At 41.2% G+C, this 22,386-nt stretch overlaps 1 protein-coding gene across 1 annotated transcript in view; it reads right to left on the bottom strand.

Annotated features, from left to right (window-relative positions):
• Positions 1 to 8,583: 8,583 nt before the first annotated feature.
• Positions 8,584 to 22,386, bottom strand: part of APAF1 (apoptotic peptidase activating factor 1) — an 83,703-nt gene continuing 69,900 nt past the window's right edge. Inside the window, exons 23-27 of the mRNA XM_080934975.1 lie at positions 19,736 to 19,855; positions 18,392 to 18,517; positions 16,054 to 16,179; positions 14,413 to 14,559; positions 8,584 to 8,853 (exon numbers count right to left, since the gene is read on the bottom strand). Of these exons, the coding sequence (XP_080791101.1) occupies positions 8,707 to 8,853; positions 14,413 to 14,559; positions 16,054 to 16,179; positions 18,392 to 18,517; positions 19,736 to 19,855 (666 nt within the window). The 3' untranslated portion in view covers positions 8,584 to 8,706. The remainder of the gene's footprint in view (positions 8,854 to 14,412; positions 14,560 to 16,053; positions 16,180 to 18,391; positions 18,518 to 19,735; positions 19,856 to 22,386) is intronic.

The following is a 22,386-nucleotide window of genomic DNA, read 5'->3' as shown; positions in this document are numbered from 1 at the left end:
TAGCTGCCTGGAAGCCAGTCTTTTCCTAGCAGCCTTCAGATGAAGATGTAGCACTCTCAGCTTTTCCTGCACTATGCCTGCCTGGATTCTGCCATGCTCCTGCCTTGATGATAATAGACTGAACCTCTGAACCTGTAAGCCAGCACCAATTAAATGACCTTTATAAGAGTTGCCTTGGTCATGGTATCTGTTCACGGCAGTAAAACCCTAACAAAGACAGCAGTATATACTGGTGGTAGGCAAAGGCTCCGAGAGAGTTCACAGGGTGAAGCTAAGTGACCACTTCATACATATTGAAGCACTGAGGGAGGTCTGAGAAAGCAGATAAACAATCAGTTCAGTACACAATATGCACATAGAGAACTAAGCAATAGATGGAAGAGGGAAGATACACACACATACACACACATATATACACACACACATAAACACACATACACACACATACACACACACACACACACACACACACACGGTATACCTTTTGAGAAGTCACAATATTTTTGTTTCCTCTAAGTCACAGTGTTTTAACAGCCCAAGAGCCTATAGCTCTAAGCTATGGGTAACAACTGGTTGAGTTCATAAAACTGAGTTCTATGACTGTGCTATAACCATTGCACAAATGTGCAAACCCTCTAGGCTCCTACAATTGCTGGATTGTTTCAAAACTTCCTTTGACAGAAGATTCAAACAGCAGAAATGCTGCAGCTTTCAAATTCTTAGGCCCAGCTCTCTTAGACAATAAGTTTGGTCATTAATTTCCCTCTGTGAGGAATTTCGCCTTTATTTCTCTGCTGGCCCTCAAAAGTATCTCAACAATCTCAACAACCCACAGGAAAAAAGCTTAAATCATTTTGGAGATGTTTAGCATCCTTAGACATCAGGGAGATGCAAATTTAAACTACATGCAGCGTTCATCTCACCTCAGCCAGAGCTACGTTCAAGAAAACAAACAGGAACAGATGCTAGTGAGAGCTGGGGGAAGGAAGCTTCTCGTCCACTGTGGTGAGGGTGCAAACAGATACAGCCACTAAGGAAATCAGTGTGGGGCTTCTCAAAAACCATAAATAGAAGTTCCGTATGACCCAGATTTACCACTTCTGGGCATATATCCAATGGATCCCACATCCTACAACAGAGCAACTTGCTAAGCCTTGTTCATTGCTGCTTGATGCATAACAGTTAGGAAATGGGGGCAGCCTAGGTATCCATCAACTGACAGGTGGATCATGAAAATGTTCCTATAAACACACAGTGGAATTTCTTTTCATTTTATGCATGAGTGCTTTATCTGCGTGCAAGTCTGAACATCACACGTGTGCCTGGTGCTCATGGAGGTCAGAAGAGGGTACCGGGTCCCCTGAACTCTTGAGTGCTAGAAATCAAACAGGTCTTCTGCAAGAATAACCACTGAGCCATCCTTTCATCTGCAGACTAGAATTTTACTCAAGGGTATTCCATAGATTCCCCAAACAGTACAGATGTAAATGTTGTTCTTGGCCACCTATCAGAACTTTACGGTAAAACCACTTACCTGAGTTACAGGACACGAAAATAAAAATCAAGCTGGAAGTGACCTAAAAGTTTCCTCCATATTGGTACGAGTTTACAGTACTGGGAGGTGCTATGCAGAGAGTTTGGGGAGGGGTAGAGTGAGGAAGAGGAGAGTCAAACAGTCTCACCAAGTTGTAGGCTGTAGGCTATAGTAGTGATGATATAATGACTGGTCTGGCACCATAGCAACATGAAATGCTGTAGGCGTGGCCAATGCTGTTTAATTGGGTTGAAGATCTATTCCACAAGACCAGCATTCATGCTTGGTACTGTTAACTGAGCAAAGAACCCTTGGCTAGGTAGATCGAACCCACTATTATTTTGCTAAGTAAATCAAACTGTCTTCTAAAAATTTATCGTTATATTCGTAAATTAGTGCAGCCCTCAACCCTTGTCAGCAAAGCTGCTTTTGGCAGAGGTCAGTGGTTAATATAAAGACTGTCGAGTGCCGGGCCCTAAGTGGGGCATATACATCATGCTCATCACCTACAAGACTCAGAGATCATGGGAAAGTGGCAGAAAGACTAAAAGAACCAGAGGTTGAAGAGAATGACTGGAAGAGGTGATCAAAATACCCCACCCTTGCTGAAGTGTCGGGGCAGTTGATTGCTGCTGGGGGAGGCAGAGTCAGGTTTTTCCTGGAATGTGGCCCCCAGTAAGTTGCCCATATTCTCAGCGTGGCCTTGAACCCATGCACATACTAGCAGCACTAGCTAGACTAGCTGAGCTTCAAAAAGGAAAGGGCATCAAACTTGTCACAGTGGCACCGGCCTGAACTCTCAGAACTCGGAATGCGGATCTCTGTCACTTCAAGGCCACCCTGGTCTACAGAGCAAGATCCAAAATAGTGAGACTCTGTCTCAAAAAACACTGAATGTGTGTATGAAATCTTCAAAGAATTTAAAAAATTTTAAAGTACTTTGGGCTCACAGGTGATGAGCATATTTAGAATTTTGGCTTTCCGGCTAGAAATAAGGAGATGTACGACCATGACTTTGTAAGCAAACTTAGCTAAGTTTAAGTAAGTTATAATTGCTCCCAAGAATGTACTCTATTTTTACAAAAGTAGTATTGGTTTATAGCACATGAAATATTAAAGGTATTTTAATTAATACAGAAAATAGTTTCATGATTCACTAACAGGACCAAGCAAAGACAATGATTTTCCTTCAGATGTTTTTGTTTTTGTTTTTGTTTTTTTAAGATATGATTTAAAATGTTATCTTGGGTGTATGGGCTATTTTTTTAACTGTGTAAATTATTTATCTGAAAGTCAGTTTCTGGTTGCAGTTTCTGGGCTCCAGCAATAAGAATGCCAAGAAAATACACACCACTGTCCTAATGTTCAGTGTTTGGTCTTTAAACATATTAAGATAAACTGATAGTGATTGTCATTGTTTTTGGTAATTCTATGATATGCATTTGAAATCTCGGAAATAAAATGAAGATACCAAAGGAGAACTCACACAATAGGAAAGTCCTTAATACTACCATTGTTTACGGAGAAACGGAATAAGAAGTATCCACCAGGAGGACAGAATAATGTAAGAGAGTCAGAAGATGGAGCTCAAGACTGAAGAATAGCTAACGGTCAAATACCACTAAAAAAGAGGGGTTAAAGTATGATATCAAAAAGAGAAAAACTCAAGAGAGAATAAAACACAAGTTGCACAATGAGGAACATGTCAACAGACGGCCTTATGACAGAACTGTATAAAAAGACACGAGTCTGAGAAAGGTATTTGTAAGAATGTGGGCGAGAGAGAAGGAGGGAAGGTTTTAAAAAGGGGCTGGGGGGGGTGGCAGGCAGTGGTGGCACACGCCTATAATCCCAGCACTTGGGAAGGCGGGCAGATCTCTTAGTTGCAGGCTAGCCTGGTCTACAGAGTAAATTCCAGAACATCCAGGGTTACACAGAGCAACCCTGTCCAGAAAAATCAAAACAAACAAGAAAAAAGCCAAAAGACAAAAAGGAGAGAGAGAACAGTCAGAACACACATACACACATTGAAATCGTCAAAGAACAAACTTAGCTATTTAAAATAAGAGTCTCTGAAAATATTTTTAAAGGAGACACAAAGTGGGGGTAAGAAAGGCAAAAATCATACAATCATCTCAATACATTCAGAAAAGGCATTTGATGAAAACCCAAATCTTTCTTCATAATAAAGAAATGAATGACAGAGTAGAGGAACCAGGCCACCACACAATAAAACATGTCAATGACATTATACTGTGTGGGAGAACATTCAAAATATATCTAACAAAATCAGGAACTAAACAAGGGTGCCCACTTTCTCTAATTCACTGTTGCTTCAAGTCTCAGCTGGAGCAATAAAGACAAAAAGAAAAAAGAAAGAAAAGAAAAGAAAACGGATATAAGTCAGAAAAGAAGTCAAAACACTCCTATTTGGAGATGAAATATTTTACCAGAAAATTCTCACATCTAATAAACACCTTCAGCGATGTGAAATAATACAAGACCAACACAAAGATTAGTAGCTTTCCTCTACAGTAACGGACATTCATGAGACATGAGTGTGAGAAAGAAATCATGGGATAATTCCCATTCTCAACTGCCTTAAGATAAAAAGAGAAGTAAGCTAATAAGATGAACAGTTTTCAAAGAATGAAATATAAGTAACCAATACACATATAAAAATGGTCAGGCTTGTCGGAACACCGTCCGAGAAAGGAGTTTTGTGAGAATTCCGAGTGCTTGTAACTACAAGAAAACAACAAAGAATCCCATGGCCCCAGTTTCCTCAAACACACAAAATTGTTCTTGAAATGCACTCTCACACTCTTCCCAGGGGTAGCACATAGGACGGAGTTTACTTCAGTATATTCATTACAGCTGGCTGTGGGCATCTGTTCATGTGCCTCCTGTTCTTGCATGTGTGGCCTGTGTGGTTATTCAGTTCACTCATGTGACCTTTCTTAACCTCCAGAGTATAAATTGTCTGATGCTCTGAATAAAGTTATCTATCGCATGAGACTTCATTTATTGGCTCCACTCTCCCAGGTACCCAGTGACACAGCCTCACTAGCCATCAGAGAAAGAAAATTTTAAGTAACAAGGAGATTCTGTCTCATCAGAGTGGCAATTAAAAATTTTTAAACACACCAGGTGTGATGGTACACACCTTTAGTTCCAGCATTTGTTAACAAGGTAGGTAAAGTAAGTTCAAGATCAGCCTAGACTACACAAGAACTCCGGGGCTACAGAGCGAGACCCTTAATTTTAAACTAAGCAAAACAAATTCTGCTAAGAATGTGAGGAAAAGGAAATTTTATACACAGCTGGAGGGGATGTAAACTAAACCAACCACTACGGAAGATTCTCAGAAAGACTAAAATAGTAGGTAGGTTATGGACCAAACCTAGATGTCCAAAAAACAAAATAGATAAAGAAAATGTGGCTATGTATACACAATGGAATTCTTCACAGCCCTAAAGGAGGAAACTATGTTATATAAAAATCAATGTACCTGGAGATAATCTGAAAGATCCCCGAATTTGGGGAAGCCCCTCACTCTAGTACCAGAAGAACTCAAACCCAAGAACTCACAGAGAGCCTATCTTGCTGCAATCAGGCAAGAGGTTTATTCAGGGGAGAAGGGGAGGCCAGAGCTCTGGGGATGACACATATCTCAAGCAGGAGCTACAGGAGTCGATCCCGAACTCAATTAGGGGACATACTTATAGGGAAAATTACATAAGCAGTTAGCAACAAGCACATAACAATTTCATTGGTTCATTCAAATTGGCACACTCTGTCTATTTTGGATATGATTCAACCCCAGACCACTCTGTTTTGGGGCACACTGACCTCCATACTAGTTTTTCTCAGGACTACAGAGCCAGGCCTTATCCAGACCAGGTGGTCTGCGGTTTTTATTCTCAGCCTTGAGACATACTTGTCCTCAAGGCAGGGTCAGTGGGGCTAACTTAAAATTTTAACTCTTTCATTCCCCACTTCTTTTAGTGGTTAGTTCTAATCTTAGAACTCTGTATCTTTAGTTTACTTGCAGTCCCTTAATGCATCATATTGCTAGCGAAGCATTAAAATCTGCACTGCACTAACTCTTTCCCTAACAAAAGCTACTAACTTATTAAGGATGCATGGTCTAAATGTAAGAAGCAAAAGCAAAATTAAAAGAGGCCCCACTAATGAGGAGATTAAAGCAGTCAGCCATGGGGATCTGTTAAACTATTTTTTAAACCATGTTTTTTGTTTTTTTCTCAGCTTACTCATAGAGTCTTTAATCACCCCTGAATGATCTACGTTAAAGCAACATTCTTCTCTTAAGGCAGCAACTAGCCCTCTATCTTTAAGGAACAGTAAGTCTAGTCCCCTTCGGTTTTGCAACACCATACGTTAAAGATGTTAAAAGAACGTAGAAAGGACACAAAGTGCTGTGAGATCTCCTCTAAAAAGAAGAATCAGAAAGCAGGATAGCATGGAACAAAAAGCCTTCCAACCAAGACTGCTTTATCCAGCAAAGCTGTGTTTAAAATTCACAGAGGAATAGAGACATCTCCAAAAACACACAAACTAAAGCCATTCATGGCATCAAGCAGGAAGTGTGTGTGTGTGTGTGTTCACATGTAGGTATGTCCATGTGTATGAGAAGGCCTGAGGCCAATATCCGGTGTTGCTCTTGATTTCACTTACCTTATTTTTGGAGACAGTGTCTCTCTGTCAACCTGGAGTTCATCAAGTCAGCTACCCTGGCTGGCCAGTGAATCCCAGGGCTGAGATTAGAGGCTGTTTTGTATGGGTTCTGAGAATCCAACAAAACTCCTCATGGTTTTTGATTTTTTTTTTTTTTTTTTTTTTTTGGAGACAGTTCCTCCATTGTAGCCCTGGCTGTCTTGGAACTCACTCTGTAGACCAGGATAGCCTCTAACTCAGAGATCTGCCTACAGCCGCTTCCCGAGTGCTGAGATTAAAGGCATGTGCCACCACCACCTGGCTACTCCCATCCTACCCCTGAAGGCTATTATCAGTCTCCTAACAGCTGGGAAAAGGAGCAAGGAAGAACTCTGAAATCAAAATTATTTTCCAAAAATTTCAGGAATTTTATTTTTGTTTTTAAAATTCATGTTTAAACAGTATTCCAAGGAAAAAATAATAACACATGTAAATTATAAATACAAAAGGTCTTCAAAGCACATATAACATGATACAAAACCGTCTTCACATATTCAAAGTCCAATGTAATTTCTCACATAAACAGTTCAGCAAGGAGAGGGCTACAAGTGGTCATCCAGGCTACAAGGGCTACAGGCCACACCTTCCCGGTCAGCGGGGAGCTGTGGTATGAACCACAGCGGACTCCTTCCTCTGGTTACTTTCTCTCCACGTTAAGACAAAGACCAAGACTTTTTAAAAACTGACGGTTACTGTTTCACTTCAGCAACAAAACACATAAGCCACTAACCTTATCTGAACATCAAAGTTTGATTTGTTCTCAGCAAGTTCTAAGCAAGACATACCTCTTCAAATATGTATTTTATAAAATTAAGATTTTTCACTTATCACATTAGCTTAAGTCACAGCAAATATGTAAATTGGTTCTTCAACCTAACAAAAAAGATTTAAAAAAAAAAACTTCCTTAACTCTATAAAAAACTTTATTCACTCTTATTTATAGCTCCTAAAAATGCCCAGTGGGAATATCTAATCTAAAAGCCACCGAAGGGCTGGGCATGTAGCCCAGGGGTAGAGTGCTTGTCTAGTGTGTACAAGGCCCTGGCTTCAATCTTCAGCACCATAAGAAGTAAAATCTAAACATGAATCCTCAGTCCCTCTGCCCACACCACAGCTGGTAATGTGCATCAGCGACAGAAACAGCTTTGCTGACTACCAACTACTAATGTTAAGACACATTAATTCCTATTTGCAAAATAAAAATATTTGATTTTTTATTTTATATGAAACATACATCTCTATTGTCTTCAGTAATATTTCAGGTGACAGTGATCAACCTTCAGCTTCAATTAAAGATTCTAAAAAGAGGTTAAAAACAAGACTAGATACCGATGTTGCAAAGTTTTTTTCTGCATTAAAAGACACCTCTCCCAGCTACTTAGGAGTCTGATGCAGGAAAATCACAATTACTGCATAATACAATGAGCTCTTGTTTCCCTGGATGACATGGGTGTATGTATGGGGGGAGGCAGGGTTCTGTGACTCTTGAAAGTCATAAAGAAAACAGCATTGGTGATGACCTACAAGTAAAGAGATCTCAGCCGGAAGTGTGTGTTGCTGTTTCACACGTCACTGGCTTACTAACACCTAGCTATGGAGAAGAGGTTAAAAGAGGTCAAGCTTAGTCAAGTAGTAAGTATAAAACTGAGAGACAGGTGGTGGTGGCAGAGGCAGACCAATCTCTTGAGTTCGAGGCTAGCCTGGTCTACATATTGAGTGCCAAGATAGCCAGGACTATATAGACCCACACTTTAAAAAACAAACCAAACAGCTGGAGAGTGCAGGTTGGCGCCCAATTCAAAGACATTGACAACCAGAGTCCAGCCAAATACAGAGCTATCATCTGGTACAGAGAGAGAGAGAATCTCTCTAACACCTGACTAGCTCATAGAAAGAACTGCTGAAATCCAACACTCACCGAGTTCTCAAAAGAAATGTTTCGGACTGTGCACAGTGACACAATCTCTCAACGCAAATTTAAAGAGTTCGGATAAGCAACATGATTTGTTTGGAAAACCATACCCCCTGGGGTAAGTGTGGTTCAAACAACTGACCACCATCACCTTTCAGCCTAGCCTGCAGAACAATAGCATCACCAAACAGGATTCCTCCAAAGATGCTCATTAATTCTGCCAACCAATCAGAATGCATCAAGGAAGTTTAGCAATAGTGCAGAAGATACATATTTACATTTTATTTGCGTGTTAAGGACAAATTGTTAACACCAGTGATGACTGTATTTAAAAAATAGAGTAAGAGCGTGTTCCTTTGTTTAACTATTCATCCAGCTATACACAGTACTGACTGGGCCGTAAACACTTCTGATGTTTGCAATACTGCAACACAATTCACAGCTTTATAAAAAGTGAACGCAGAATTCCAAATTTTTTCCAATTTGAAATTAAGGAGCTGAACTACATTATTGCTTAGCCATTTTACTCTAAAACCTGTAAAATATATAAAATGCCAAGATTATCAACAGTCACATATGTTCTGAAGTCAGGGGACACATGTATTTTCTTGAGATTTGTTCCATTTGTGTAGAAGGTCTGCAAGGACTCCCCAGTGATAACGTTCCACCACTGTTCAGACAAAAAGAGAACTTTTGTTAGACTGGTAATTTCACTGTACTGTAATTTGTAAAGCTGGCTTCATCCTTTAGCAACTATTCCTGATTCTTTTTTTTTTTTTTTAATTATTGGATATATTTTATTTACATTTCAAATGTTATCCCCTTGCCTGGTTTCTCCTCCATAAACCCCCATTCCATCCTCCCTCCCCCTGCTTCTATGAGTGCCCCACCCACCCACCTCCTCCTGTCTCCTGCCCTGACATTCCAATAAACTGGGGCATTGAGCCTTGGCAGGCCCAAGTGCTTCTCCTCCCATTGATGCCCAACAAGGCCATCCTCTGCTACATATGCAGTTGGAACCATAGGTCCATCCATGGGTACTCTTTGGATAGTGCTTCAATCCTTGGGAGCTCTGGTTGGTTGGTACTGTTTATGGGGTTGAAACCCCTTCAGCTTCTTTAATGTTTTCTCTAACTCCCTGTTTTCAGTTCAATGGTTGGCTGTGAACATCCGCCTCTGTATTTGTCATGATCTGGCAGAGCCTCTCAGGAGAAGCTATATCAGGCTCCTGTCAGCATGTACTTCTTGGCATCAGCAATATTGTCTGGGTTTGTTGCCTGTATAAGGGCTGGATCTCCAGGCACAAAAGTCTCTGGATGGCCTTTGCTTTGGTCTCTGCTTCAAACGCTGTCTCTGTATTTTCTCTTGTGGATATATTTGCTCCCCCTTCTAAAAAGGACTGAAATATCTGCACTTTGGTCTTCCTTCTTCTTGAGCTTCATGTGGTCTGTAAATTGTATCTTGGGTAATCCGAGCTTTTGGGTTAATATCCACTTATCAGTGAGTGCATAACGTGTAGTATTTGTGACTGGGTTACCTCACTCAGGATGAAATTTTCTAGTTTCATCCATTTGCCTAAGAATTTCATGAAGTCATTGTTTTTAATAGCAGAGTAGTACTCCATTGTGTAAATGTACCATATTTTCTGTATCCATTTCTCTGTTGAAGGGCTTCTGAGTTCTTTCCAGCTTCTGGCTATTATAAATAAGGCTGCTATGAACATGGTGGAACATGTGTCCTTGTTATATGTTGGAGCATCTTTTGAGTATCCACATTCTTGCCAGCATCTGCTGTCACCTGAGTTTTTTATCTTAACCATTCTGACTGGTGAGAGGTGAAATCTCAGGGTTGTTTTGATTTGCATTTCCCTGATGACTAGGGATGTTGAGCACTTCTTTAAGTGCTTCTTAGTCATTTGGTATTCCTCAGTTGAGAACTCTGTTTAGCTCTTTCTTCATTTTTTAAATAGGGTTATTTGATTCTCTGGAGTCTAACTTCTTGAGTTCTTTGTATATATTGGATACTAGCCCTCTATCAGATGTAGGATTGGTAAAGATCTTTTCCCAGTCTTTTGGTTGCCATTTTGTCCTATTAACAGTGTCCTTTGCCTTACAGAAGCTTCAAGGTTTTATGAGGTCCCATTTGTCGATTCTTGATCTTAGAGCATAAGACATTGGTGTTCTATTCAGGAAATTTTTCCCAGTGCCCATGTGTTCAAAGCTCTTCCCCACTTTCTCTTCTATTAGTTTCAGAGTACCTGGTTTTATGTGGAGGTCCTTGATCCACTTGGACTTGAGCTTTGTACAGGAGATAAGAATGGATTGATTTGCATTCTTCTACATGCTGACTTCCAGTTGGACCAGCACCATTTATTGAAAATGCTGTCTTTTTTCCACTGGATCATTTTAGCTCCTTTGTCAAAGATCAAGTGGACCATACGTGTGTGGATTTATTTCTGGGTCTTCAATTCTATTCCATTGATCTACCTTCCTGTCTCTGTACCAATACCATACAGTTTTTTACCACTATTGCTCTGTAATACAACTTGAGGTTAGAGATGGTGATTCCCCCAGAAGTTCCTTTATTGTTGAGAATAGTGTTCAAAATCCTGGGCTTTTTGTTATTCCAAATGATTTTGCAAATTGCTCTTTCTAACTCTGCGAAGAATGGAGTTGGGACTTTGATGGGATTACATTGAATCTGTAGATTGCTTTTGGCAAAATGTCCATCTTTACTATATTAATCCTGCCAATCCATAAGCATGGAAAATCTTTTTATCACCTGAGATCTTCTTCAATTTCATCTTCAGAGACTTGAAGTTCTTGTCATGCAGATCTTTCGCTTGCTTGGTTAGAGTCACACCAAGTATTTTATATTACTTGTGGCTATAGTAAAGAGTGTCATTTCCCTAATTTCCTTCTCAGCCTGTTTATCCTTTGAGTAGAGAGAAGAAGGCTACTGATTTGTTTGAGTTAATTTTATATCCAGCCACTTTGCTGAAGTTGTTTATCAGCTGTAGTTCTCTGGTGGAATTTTTGGGGTCACTTAAATATATTCTTGATTCTTAGGCCAAGCAATAAGCAGGAATGGCACCTGAGCAGGACTCCTGCTGACAACTGTACCAGCGGTTCAGCCTTGTTGATTAGCCCTGGTGATGACCTCATGACCAAGTCTGCACCCAGGGCCACTGTAAGGCATTCCAGAGAAACAATAGCCAGTAGAGAGCTAGTTACACAGTGTGTACTGTGGAGGGTTTCTCCGTGGAATGGACACATGACTGCTTCTCTTCACTAAAATAGCCTTCTAGAGTGTACTCCAACCCATACCCAGAGTATTCATAGTACAGACAAAGAACCGTCTTTCTCCAGAAGCCCTTTCTCCAGAAGTGATGTAGGCTATCTATGTGACAGTCTATGCTGAATGCTGATCCCATCAAATGAAGCAGATGCTCTGACATCCTTCCCTTTCCATCACTGAATTCATCAAGAGTATAACACTTATTTTACCGAATGGTGTTCACAAAACTTGCAGTCCTATCTCAGAGCTAAGCTGAGGGAAGAGATAATGCACACAAACGTGGTTTAGAAAAGCTCAGTGTACCAAGAGCCTGAGCATCACAGCCAGAACAGTGTGCTCACGTACGTGCTCAGGACAGAGCCTGGAATGACAGGCAGAGCCTTGCCCATGAGACTGCGTTGAGTATCTGTCTTTATTCTTTGTAGTAGAACCTAATAAAACACATAGCGCATGGAGTTTGGTAAAGCTCACTAAAGAAGCATGCACTTCCTGAAACTGCACCATAACCAAAACCATGGAGAATGTATCCAGCCCAAGGAGACTCACTTGTTTTTAGAGACTAAGGCTTGTAAATTTCATCTCCTAGACCCAACTGCCTCACTTTAGGGAACCTGGGCTCCTGAGAGAATCAAGACTCAGGAGACAGTGGAAGTGGACAGCAAAAGTGGAACAGTTTTTGACTCTCAAATGCAATTTCCCCCTACACACACACACACACACACACACACACACACACACACACACACACAAAGAAAACACTATAGTAGCCACGGGAACAGTATGGACTGGAAATACATGATTTCATAACAGCAGCTAACACAGGGTTTTCAGAGTAATGAATTACTCAACATGATTCTACCACTATAGATACACGTTACCAGAGATTTATCCAAACTCACAAAATGTGCAACATCAAGCCTGATCCTTATGCAAACTCTGCACTTTATGCAATGACAATACATCAGAGAAAATCTATCAGTTGTAACACACATGAATATCTGATGCTGATATTGAAGAAGCCTGAGTATGCTTAGAAGCAAAAGATACATAAATGCAATGTGTACTGTGGTGCTATTATCACTGCACCCTTCTCATAGACGAAACAGAGTAAACCTGTCGAGAGGCAGAGCTGGGATCTGTACTAGGGCAGTTCTGTCCCCAGCCCCACTCATCAATAGTGACAGTGATCTTCTGCCTCTGAGTACACAATGCCTTCATTTACGACCATGTGTTACACATTCTAGCAGTCTGAGTGATGATATGTTTTCATTTATAGTAATTCTGAAAGGTAAGAACATTTTTACTGCCAGACACCTATTTTATCTTATAGGCACTCATACTGCTCAGATTTTAAAGTAAACAGACCCAAAAGGCCTAATTTCTTGGCCACTCTAGCAGCTGTTTCTTCTTACTCCTAATTTGTTCTGTGCCTTTGGATGGTCTCATTAACATGCTGGGTAGATGCAGGCTGGGTTATAACATAATTAGTTTAACCATGCTAGCAATCAAACCAGAAGGCAAAGCACTGATTGTCACTTCAATATACAGACCACACATACAGCCTATAGCTTCTTCTAGCCTCAAGACACAACCTTCACAATACAACAGCAGATCCATCCTGCTACTTCATTTCAAGGTTTGCCAAGAACTCTGAAAAGCTGCTCTTGATCTTCAGAATATCCTAAGAGCCAGATATGCTCATGTGGGGCAGTCTACAGAGCCCAGAGAATATAGAGGCCTGGTGTCAAAGCTGGGTAGCTAAGCTTTTAGCAGCGAAAGACTCAGCTTCCAACACAAAGACTGCAGCATCCCTCCTCGAAGCACCATCCTCAGAGCTCAGAGTTTTTATCTTTATAGTAATGGGGGACAAATGGCATTGCTAGTCCAGGAACTCTTGATGACTAAATGAAAGTGTGCCCCAAAAGGTATGCATTAATACAGCATTAGGAGACTTTTATTTCCAATGCCGGCTGTAGCGATATTATCTCTCACACTGAAAGCATCCCCTCACTGATCTTTTATAAGCTGGATAGTTGAGTAAAACTGCAGTAATGTGGGACCCTCCTAACCAAGACTTACTTCAAACACAGCTGAGCTCTCCACTGGGAGATAATGAGAATCAGCTTTACCTGTCTGTGTTCAGTAAACAGCAGCCAGCTCACAAAACCTTATGGGAACCGATGTAAGTGGCAAAGCTTACAGAATGCAAGCGGCCAGCATAATGCACGGTCACCCTTTCACAAACGACCTGCCCCTTGCTCTCCGCTGTGCCTCCACTTCGATCTTGCAAAATTCTCTCAGGCTCCTCCTATACTTTAGGAATTTTGTTTCCCATTTGTTTCCCGTACGGAACACTAGCCACCACAGGAAAGGGACAAGCCTTAAATATGTACCACAGCACACGACAGGCACTAAGCAGGTCTTACTGAATGGATAAATGGGCCAATAAATAACCTTTGTGTCCTTTAACATGGTTAAGCAACCAAGACTTGGAACTCATAGTTACTAATCACAACGTTTTAGGGAAGTTATTAGCCATCCTGAAAATCACTTTTGCTCATCTATAACCCAAAGCATTAGAAAGATGATTAGTGGACTGATAGAAATAAAACTGCAGATTATAAATTAAAACCCTGCTACTATTACTACCAAGAAAGAGAATTTCACCAAATACATTTTTCAAATAATTACAACAAAAATATTTACTGATGAGTGCCATGGGGGATGAAGTTGGGTCGTGTAGGTTCTGATGGGAGAAGAGAGCTTCACACGGCTGCCACCACCAAAGACTCTGAGACCGGGAGAAAGTGGCCTTGCAGATGTCAGTCTCACCACTGCAAAGCTGGGGTAACAACAACGCAACTGAAAAACGGTCCGTGAAAACCACTTAGATTTGACCGCTCTTTCCTTCACACCCTCAAGTAACTCTTACCTTAAGATATCCTCCAGCAGAGACAAGCATTTTACTGTCAGGAGAGAAGCAAACATCAGTCACCCAGCCTCCATGGGTAGCAGTTCCTTCTTCTACTGAAATCGGAGCACACAGATGAAGGAGCTGGCCATTTGAGACATTCCATATCTACATAAACATAATACATATCCATGAACAAGGTAACCCTGCAGGTTTGCCAGTTTCACAGTATACATATACACCATCTGTGATAGATCTGAAAAGCGTTCTTTTTTTTTTTTTACTTTTTATTACTATTTTTATTGAATATTCTCTGTATTTACATTTCTTTTTTTTTAAACGACTTTATTTTACAAAACAAAGATAAATGTACAGATTTTAATGAAAAGCATTCTTTAAAAGCGAAAAGAATAGTGTGCGGGATCAGAGTGTAGAGGCATAGTGGCACACACCTGATTTTAGTTGCTCGGGAGGCAGAGGCCGAAAGATTTGAGTTCAGATGGTAGGTAACATGATGAGGCCTATATCAAAAGGTGAGACAGTAAAGGAGGGTGTTCTCTGAAATTCTAGGCAATGTGTGAATAAGACAGATCAAGAATTATAATATTTATTATAATCATACTGTTCCTGGAAAGTCAGGCAGAATCTCGACTCCTGTAAGTCCAAACTCTCCTGATTCTCCGCCTGATGCCTGCCTACTCCTCTGCTAGGCCTAATGCCTCCACTTAAGGACAAAAAAAAATAAGAAACCCACCACCAGAAATAAAAAATATCCTCCTCAAAAATACTGGTTACCAAGGCTGCAGAGATGGCTTAACAATTAAAAGCACTTACTGTTCTTCCAGAGGACCCGGGTTCAGTTCCCAGCACCCATATAGTGGCTCACAACCATCTGCAACTCCAGAACCAAGAAATCAGACACCCCTCAAAAACCAGATATAATGTGAGCCTCAGTAGAGCTTCATTAACAAAGACAGACAGTCCAAATACGACTGTAACAAATCCAAGAAGATATGCTAACTAACCAGTACAGTACTGGACAGATCTCTACTTTGAACAAAAGACAAAGCAGAATTTGCAATTCATTTATGACTGTACCATTATTTGGTACAGAGAACCAAATGTAAATACTTACCCACAGAGGTATAAAATGTCTACCTAATGTTTATTTATCTTTAATTGTATTTGGGGAGTTTTTGTTTTGTTTTTGAGATAGGATCTTACCATGTAGCCCTGGCTGGCCTAGAACTCATTTTATATGATTAGGCTGGCTTCAAATTCATAGATGCACTTGCCTCTGCCTTCAGTGTTGGGATTAAAGGTGTACACCAACACAGCACCTGACTTCTCAACTGTAAAATGCAATCTTTCCTGGGGTGAATTCAGTAGCTGTGAATATAGTGTGCACAAGAAACAGAGCAAAGAATGCTCCATCCAACCAAAACCCAGGGCCTGTGCATTCCTCCCATTAAAAGAGGTCTCCCCAATGTTAAGCTCCTGTAATCCCAGCTAAAACAGGAAGATCTGGAGTCAGCCTGGCCTGAGTTGAGCCTAAGCTATACTGCAAGACTCTCTTTCAAAAACCATCAGATGACCAATCTAGTACGGGGAAGAATGCCAGCCTAAGCTGAAGAGGAAAAGCTACCTCAGCCAGCGCCCTACCCTGATTTCTCCATTGTCATCTCCAGTTGCCAACAGGATGCCGTCCATTGAGAAGGCAGAGCAGCGGACACAGCCGTTATGGCCCTTCAGCTCATGAAGAGGAGACAGGAGTTCAAAACTCCAGATCTGGAAGGCAATTCAGATTGTTTAGGAATGGGAAATACAGTCTAAACATCTATAAGGCCCATCCTGGTGCTAAACAGCCAGAAAGTCAATCACGCGCAAGTGAAAACATCTGGTGGGGCAGAAGCTTTCACAAGATGCCCAATCTCTAACCTGCAACCTTGTCATTGTGTGGGGATTTCCCTTGAATTAGATTCTCCAAGTTAAATGTAGCTTTCTTACCTTTGTATTAAGGCTTAAAAAAAGAAACAGAGAATGAGTTAAGGACAGTTTACAGGGTGAGGCAGATGGTCCCTCTACTAAATCCTTGTGACCTCCAACAACTCAGTTTCTCCAGCTTCAGTTTCTGCACTTGTAAAGGGGGGAATGATTCCCATGGTGTGATGATTAGATAGGATTACAGGGGGCTGGAGAGATGGCTCAGTGGTTAAGAGCACTGACTGCTCTTCCAGAGGTCCTGAGTTCAATTCCCAGCAACCACACGGTGGCTCACAACCATTTGTAATGGGATCCGACGCCCTCTTCTGGTGTGTCTGAAGACAGCTACAGTGTACTCACATACATAAAATAAATAAACAAATATTTTTTAAAGAAAGGATTACAAAGGACCAAATACTGGCACAGGACAGAACACACGGACAAAACTCTTTGAAGATTAGTCACCACACTGCCCTACAATATTACTGCTGGGCAAATTCAGTCTTTTTATAACAGGGGGTGAAGGGTAGAGGGAGGGTTGAGGGAGGACAGGGTCCAAGCTGGCTTGAAGCTCACAGAGCTCCTCCTGCCTCTAAAGCTATGAACTACCAGACCTGACTTGCTGTCTTTCTCCCCCCACCCACACCCCAATATTCTCTCTGTGGTTCTGTTATTGCCATTTAGCTAGAACTCAGTGAAAACTATCATGTTCCAGCACTCCCAACTAAGAACCTATGAGATGGAGTAGACATAGTCCCTTTCCTTGACGTTGTTAATCTAGAAAGTGAGCTTGGGACTACTTTGTGAGCACCTGAAATGCTCCAAAGAGCACAAATAAAATGCAATGAAACCTCTGAAGGCAGAGCAGCTAATGCTGCCTGGGGGGTCAGGAAAAGCTTCACCAAAGAGCCAACAAGAAACAGGGGTCTAAAATGTTGTGCCACACCTTGCACATGGAGATGGAGGTGGGGATAAGCAGAAACAGGAAATGGCTATAAAGAAAGGCAGCACAGGTCTCAGAGCCCGCCCACCAGCCTTATGTGGTAACAGGGAAGTGAAGGAGGTGCCCACCAGTCAACAGGCATGGCCTTTGGGAACAAGGATGAGCAGAGGGAACCAAAGCACTGAGCCATGAACAAGAGCACCAAAGGCAGCTAGGTAATGATGTCATTAACAAAGATGGGGGACGGAGAAGAAAACGTAGTGCCGAGAGTCCCTGAGCTGGAAGCACTTCAAAAGTACCAGCTTATACCAAGTGAATAAAGACTGTGTCTACTTACACCCCTTTCGGTTGCTTTTACTGCATATAGAGATTCAATTTGATTATAAATAAAAAGTTATCTTTTTTCTTTTTCTTAATACTTTAAGAATTAAGAGAGTGAGAAATTAAGAATTATTTCTTAAATCTCCCATAAAGAAGAATCAGAATTACTAAATATTACTCATTTAAACAGCACATGAATGCTAATGAGCATCCTCCAAAAGCTCACAGTCCTCTAGCTTTAGTTTCTACATGTGTGGAATTGGAGCAGGGACACCTGTATATATATATATCAGGAACAATGACACCTGTATATGCCTATATATATATATGTAGCAGGAACAATGACACCTGTATGCTCCTATATATATAGCAGGAACAATGACAGCTGTGATGTGATCAAGTAAGAGGTCAGAGAGAGAGAACTCAGCCTCACGAGCAGAACCTCCTGTAAAAAGCTGACAAGCAGCCTACATCTGCAGTGGCAGCATTGCTATGGCAGGGGGAGGGGGAGGGGAACAGGAAACCCACCTGGAAGCCTGTGGTCTGGAGCATACAGCACAGCAAAGGCAGCAGAAACAATGAGAAGCCCTGCCCCCCCTTACATACACACAAAAGATAAGTAAAACCTTAAGAATACATGATACACATATGTAAACCACATCTGTGACCGTCCTCCCCTATACACTGTTTGTACTCATAAGAATAACCAATACTGTAAGTTTTACACATGGACACTTCAAGTGACTAACTGACCTTGGCAGTCTTATCAGCAGAGGTAGAGGAAAACTTGGTCGCATCAGAAGAGATAGCACAGGAAAGCACTGTGCCCTGATGACAGGTAAAGTCTCTTTCTATTCTTCCGGTCACGACATTCCACACCTTAGGGGGAAAAGGTTAGGTGACACTTTTAAGAACATTTTTTCTCATTCATGATGGAACACAACTGTAGCTCCAGGGTAAGGGGGAGCAGAAACAGGCAAACTTGAGCTACACAGGACTTCAAGAAAGCAAAGGATACCTGTTTAGTGTGTGCAAAGCCCAAGGTTTGATTCCTAGAATCACAAAACAAGGAGAGGGGAGGGGAAGGGAAGAAAGGACGCCTTGAAGAGAAGGGTCAGTGAGAGGAGACTGAAAAGGTTCAGTGGTCAAGAGCACTGGCCACTTTCCCAGAGGATCCAGGTTTGGTTTCCAGTACCTACAAGGTTGCTCACAACTACAGATCTCCAGTTCCAGGAGATTCCACGATTTCAGCTTCCATAGGTACCGCATCCATACAGCACACAGATATAAATGCAAGCAAAACACCCACACAAACAAAATTCTTAAAAAAAAAATCTTAGCTACGAAACTTACCCAAAAATCAAGTTTTAGTACAGTAGTTGGTTCTGATCGTGTGGGCTCCTTTTAACATAAATGCTTACAAGCATACAACAGATGAAGGTGACCACACTGAACAGAAAACGAGCATAATACTGAATTTTTTTCATTTAGTTACTTAACATTCCGTGTGCTTTAAAGCTGTCAAATTATAATTACTGCAACATCAGAATGTTTTCTTTAAAAGAACAGTCTGGGGCTGGGTATGGTGGTGCACATGCCTTTAGTTCAGGAAACTCAGGAGGCAGGTGGATCTTTGCAAGTTCAAGACCAGCCTGGTTGGTCTACATATCAAGTTCCAAACCAACCAGGGCTATATAGTGAGACCCTGCTTCGAAATAACATACATACACACACACATACATACATACATACATACATACATACATACATACATACATACATACATTTAATCTGGCATTTGGGTCTGGAAAGGTGATATACTAGCTAGAATCACTAACTGCTCTTCAAGAGAGGCTGGATTCAGCTCTCAGCACCCAGCTCACAAACATCCGTAATTTCAGTTCTGGAGGATCTAAGGCTCCTTGCTCTCTTCTGGGCTCTGAGGACACCAACCACACAGATACAAGGTCCACAGACAAATTCATGCAAGTCAAACACCCACACTCATAGTAAAACAAAATAAATTCAAAGAATATTTTCAAAATAGTTTTTAAAAAAAAAACAAAACATTTCTTTAAAATCTGGTATGCAAATTACCTTCACTGTTCCATCAAATGACCAAGAAAGCAATCTTGAATCTCTCAGGAGCCTGAAGTCCTTTACTGTTTCCTGATGGGCTTGCAAAAATACATAGTCCTCTGTCTGCCAATTCCATACCTTAATACCAAAGAAATAAGACCGTCACAAACCTTCCCCAATAAGAGAGTGTATTCTGTTCCTAGTCTTTAACCATCATAGCATTTCAAACAGAGACGTAACCAAGAATGCTGTTCCCATGTTCTACAAAGAAAAAAAAGTTGAAGTTAATTAGCTTGATAAGGGGGCAAAATAAAATACTTTCCTCCTAAATAAAATTTGTTTTCTTCAGTTGCTTAGAGAGTAGTTAATTAAACCACAGGATAGGACAAAAAAAAAAAAAAAAAAAAAAACCTACAATATGCCAGTGAGCTCACCATCTGATTAAATTTTCCAGAGAAAATTGTCCCCATTGTGTACAGATTTGCAAGTCTGCATGTTGGGTAATGCTAGAGACTGTCACCAGTAAAACTGCTGTACTGCCCAGAAAGGTCAGTGAGCCAGAGAAGTGTAAACACAGGTCATAGAGCTTCTGAGCTTCCAAAGCCTGAGACAGCCCTTACTTAGTTCTCAGCACAAAGGAAGAAACAATAGGCACTGTTGTGCATACGCGGCTTGGGGAAGACACTCTTAGCTACAAGAGAGAGGGAGGAGTTGAAGCAGTGCCAGCAGCTGGGACAAAATAACAAACAAGAGCATCTGAGGCACAGCAGTGAACAGAGATTTCTATGTCATGTCAATATGCGGAATGTCCGTTACTAAATCAAAGCAGCAGTGTTTGCCGGCCTTTCCATCCTTAACTTCAATTAATTTAATAAACGTGTTTCCAAATAAGGCAAATATGAATTAAACAAGGGCCTACCATGAACAAACCTAAGAAATAAGACAATTTAAAAAAAAAAAATCCCTCACCAAGATATTAACTACTGAAGTAAAAGCAATATGAAATTCAAAATAATGATTCCTTAAAGACTGTTTGGTAGAGGCCAAGACTCAAAGGTGTGAAAGTGAGCTCAGCAGTTTAAGAGCACTGGCTGCTTTTGCAGAGGACTTGGGCTCCATTCCCAGTACCCACTAGGCACACGCATAATGCATATGCATGCATGCAGACACACACTCATAAAACAAATAACTTTAAGAGTTTAAAGAAAGATTTGCCAACAAGAATGCATACTGCATTCACAAATGCAGTGAATTTAAAAGGCCGGAAAAGAATTGCAAGAAACAGTCTTGAGAGTCAGGGTCCATGGATGCAGAAGATCAAACAGTTTACGAAAGAATATGAAGACTTAACAAAGCACCAGCTCCCACACAGTAGATACAGCGTTAGCATTCTGGCTCCGGTCTGAGCAAATGTCAAACAGGCAAAGTCATGAAAACAATATCACGTCTTATTTGCCTTTCTTTAGGCTCTACCACGCACAGGCCATCTTCCCCACGAGGTCTTGGTTTTGGATCTCTTCCTGTCTTCCAGTTTGGGGCATTCATTCAAAGCAGGCACACTAGGGGTAGACTCTGCTGTGCAAGAGTCACTGCAGAAGAGGAACCGGAAGTGAGACAGTGCTCTAAAGGAGCATGGGTGATGAGAAACGTCAGTATTCTAAAAGCTCACTGATAGAGGCTGGGAGCTGAGGTATGATAGTCTCCTAGGCTTTTCTGGCTCCCCAAATCATTCTAAAAGGTCACAGCGCCCCGTATGGCAAGGCATAAACACCCTAAGCCATTTCCACTAGGAAGGTGCTGGCTCCCTCCTTCCCTTTCTGGACTTGAGCAGTCTTGAGGATCAATGGCTACTCTTAACTCTTTTCCAGTCTTAACAGCCTGGGCTGTGCCTCATTCAAAGATCAGCCTGACTGAGGTTCTTGTTGCCCTCTACCTCAGGAAATCAAGAGAGCCTTTCTGAATGTGTACTACGGAGAGCTTCCGAAAGGTGATGACAGTGGTGCTTTTAACTGGACTCGGACATACTGTGTTAGTTAAGTCATCTTAGTATAATAGATAAAGTTCTTGTACCATTAATCAAAGGCACTGAAGTTAAATTTGGAGATGCCTACCGTCAGCAATCATTTTTGTGAGTAAACCTACTACAGAATTTTTTTCAGCTTCGGAAATACAATTCAAGTTTTTCAAAAGCTGTTTGGGCATTGTCTATGGTCCCAGCACTGGGGAAGATGGGGAGAAGGGTCACAAGTTTGAAGCAGGACACCAACAGAAAAACACAAAAGCAGCAGTAAACACTTAATTTCTCATACCTTTAAGAATCAATATATTTTTATAAATCAGGTAAACATAGCTAATATATGTACCTCATTTACCTCAAGGGAGAGTGACAAAAGGTACCCAAACAGACCAGTTTTCACAAGGCTCAATGCTATCCGGTGAGTATATTCTTCTAATGCTAGCAATAACTCCGGCCAGACAGAGATTCACTAAAGCTATACCTCAGGCTGGTGATACAAAAGAATTTAAACACACCTTCATTCAGTCATTTACTAAAATAAAGCCAGGTACAACAGCACACACCTGCAATGCCACCCAGCACTGGGGCAAAAGAGCCAGAAGAATCAGGAGTTCAAAGCCAGCCATCGTTACATAGTGAGTTCAAGACCAAC

Source organism: Micromys minutus (assembly GCF_963924665.1).
Source record: "Micromys minutus genome assembly, chromosome: 22".
In the NCBI taxonomy this organism is placed as follows: Eukaryota; Metazoa; Chordata; class Mammalia; order Rodentia; family Muridae; genus Micromys; species Micromys minutus.
This window is presented reverse-complemented; position numbering and strand designations above follow the sequence as displayed.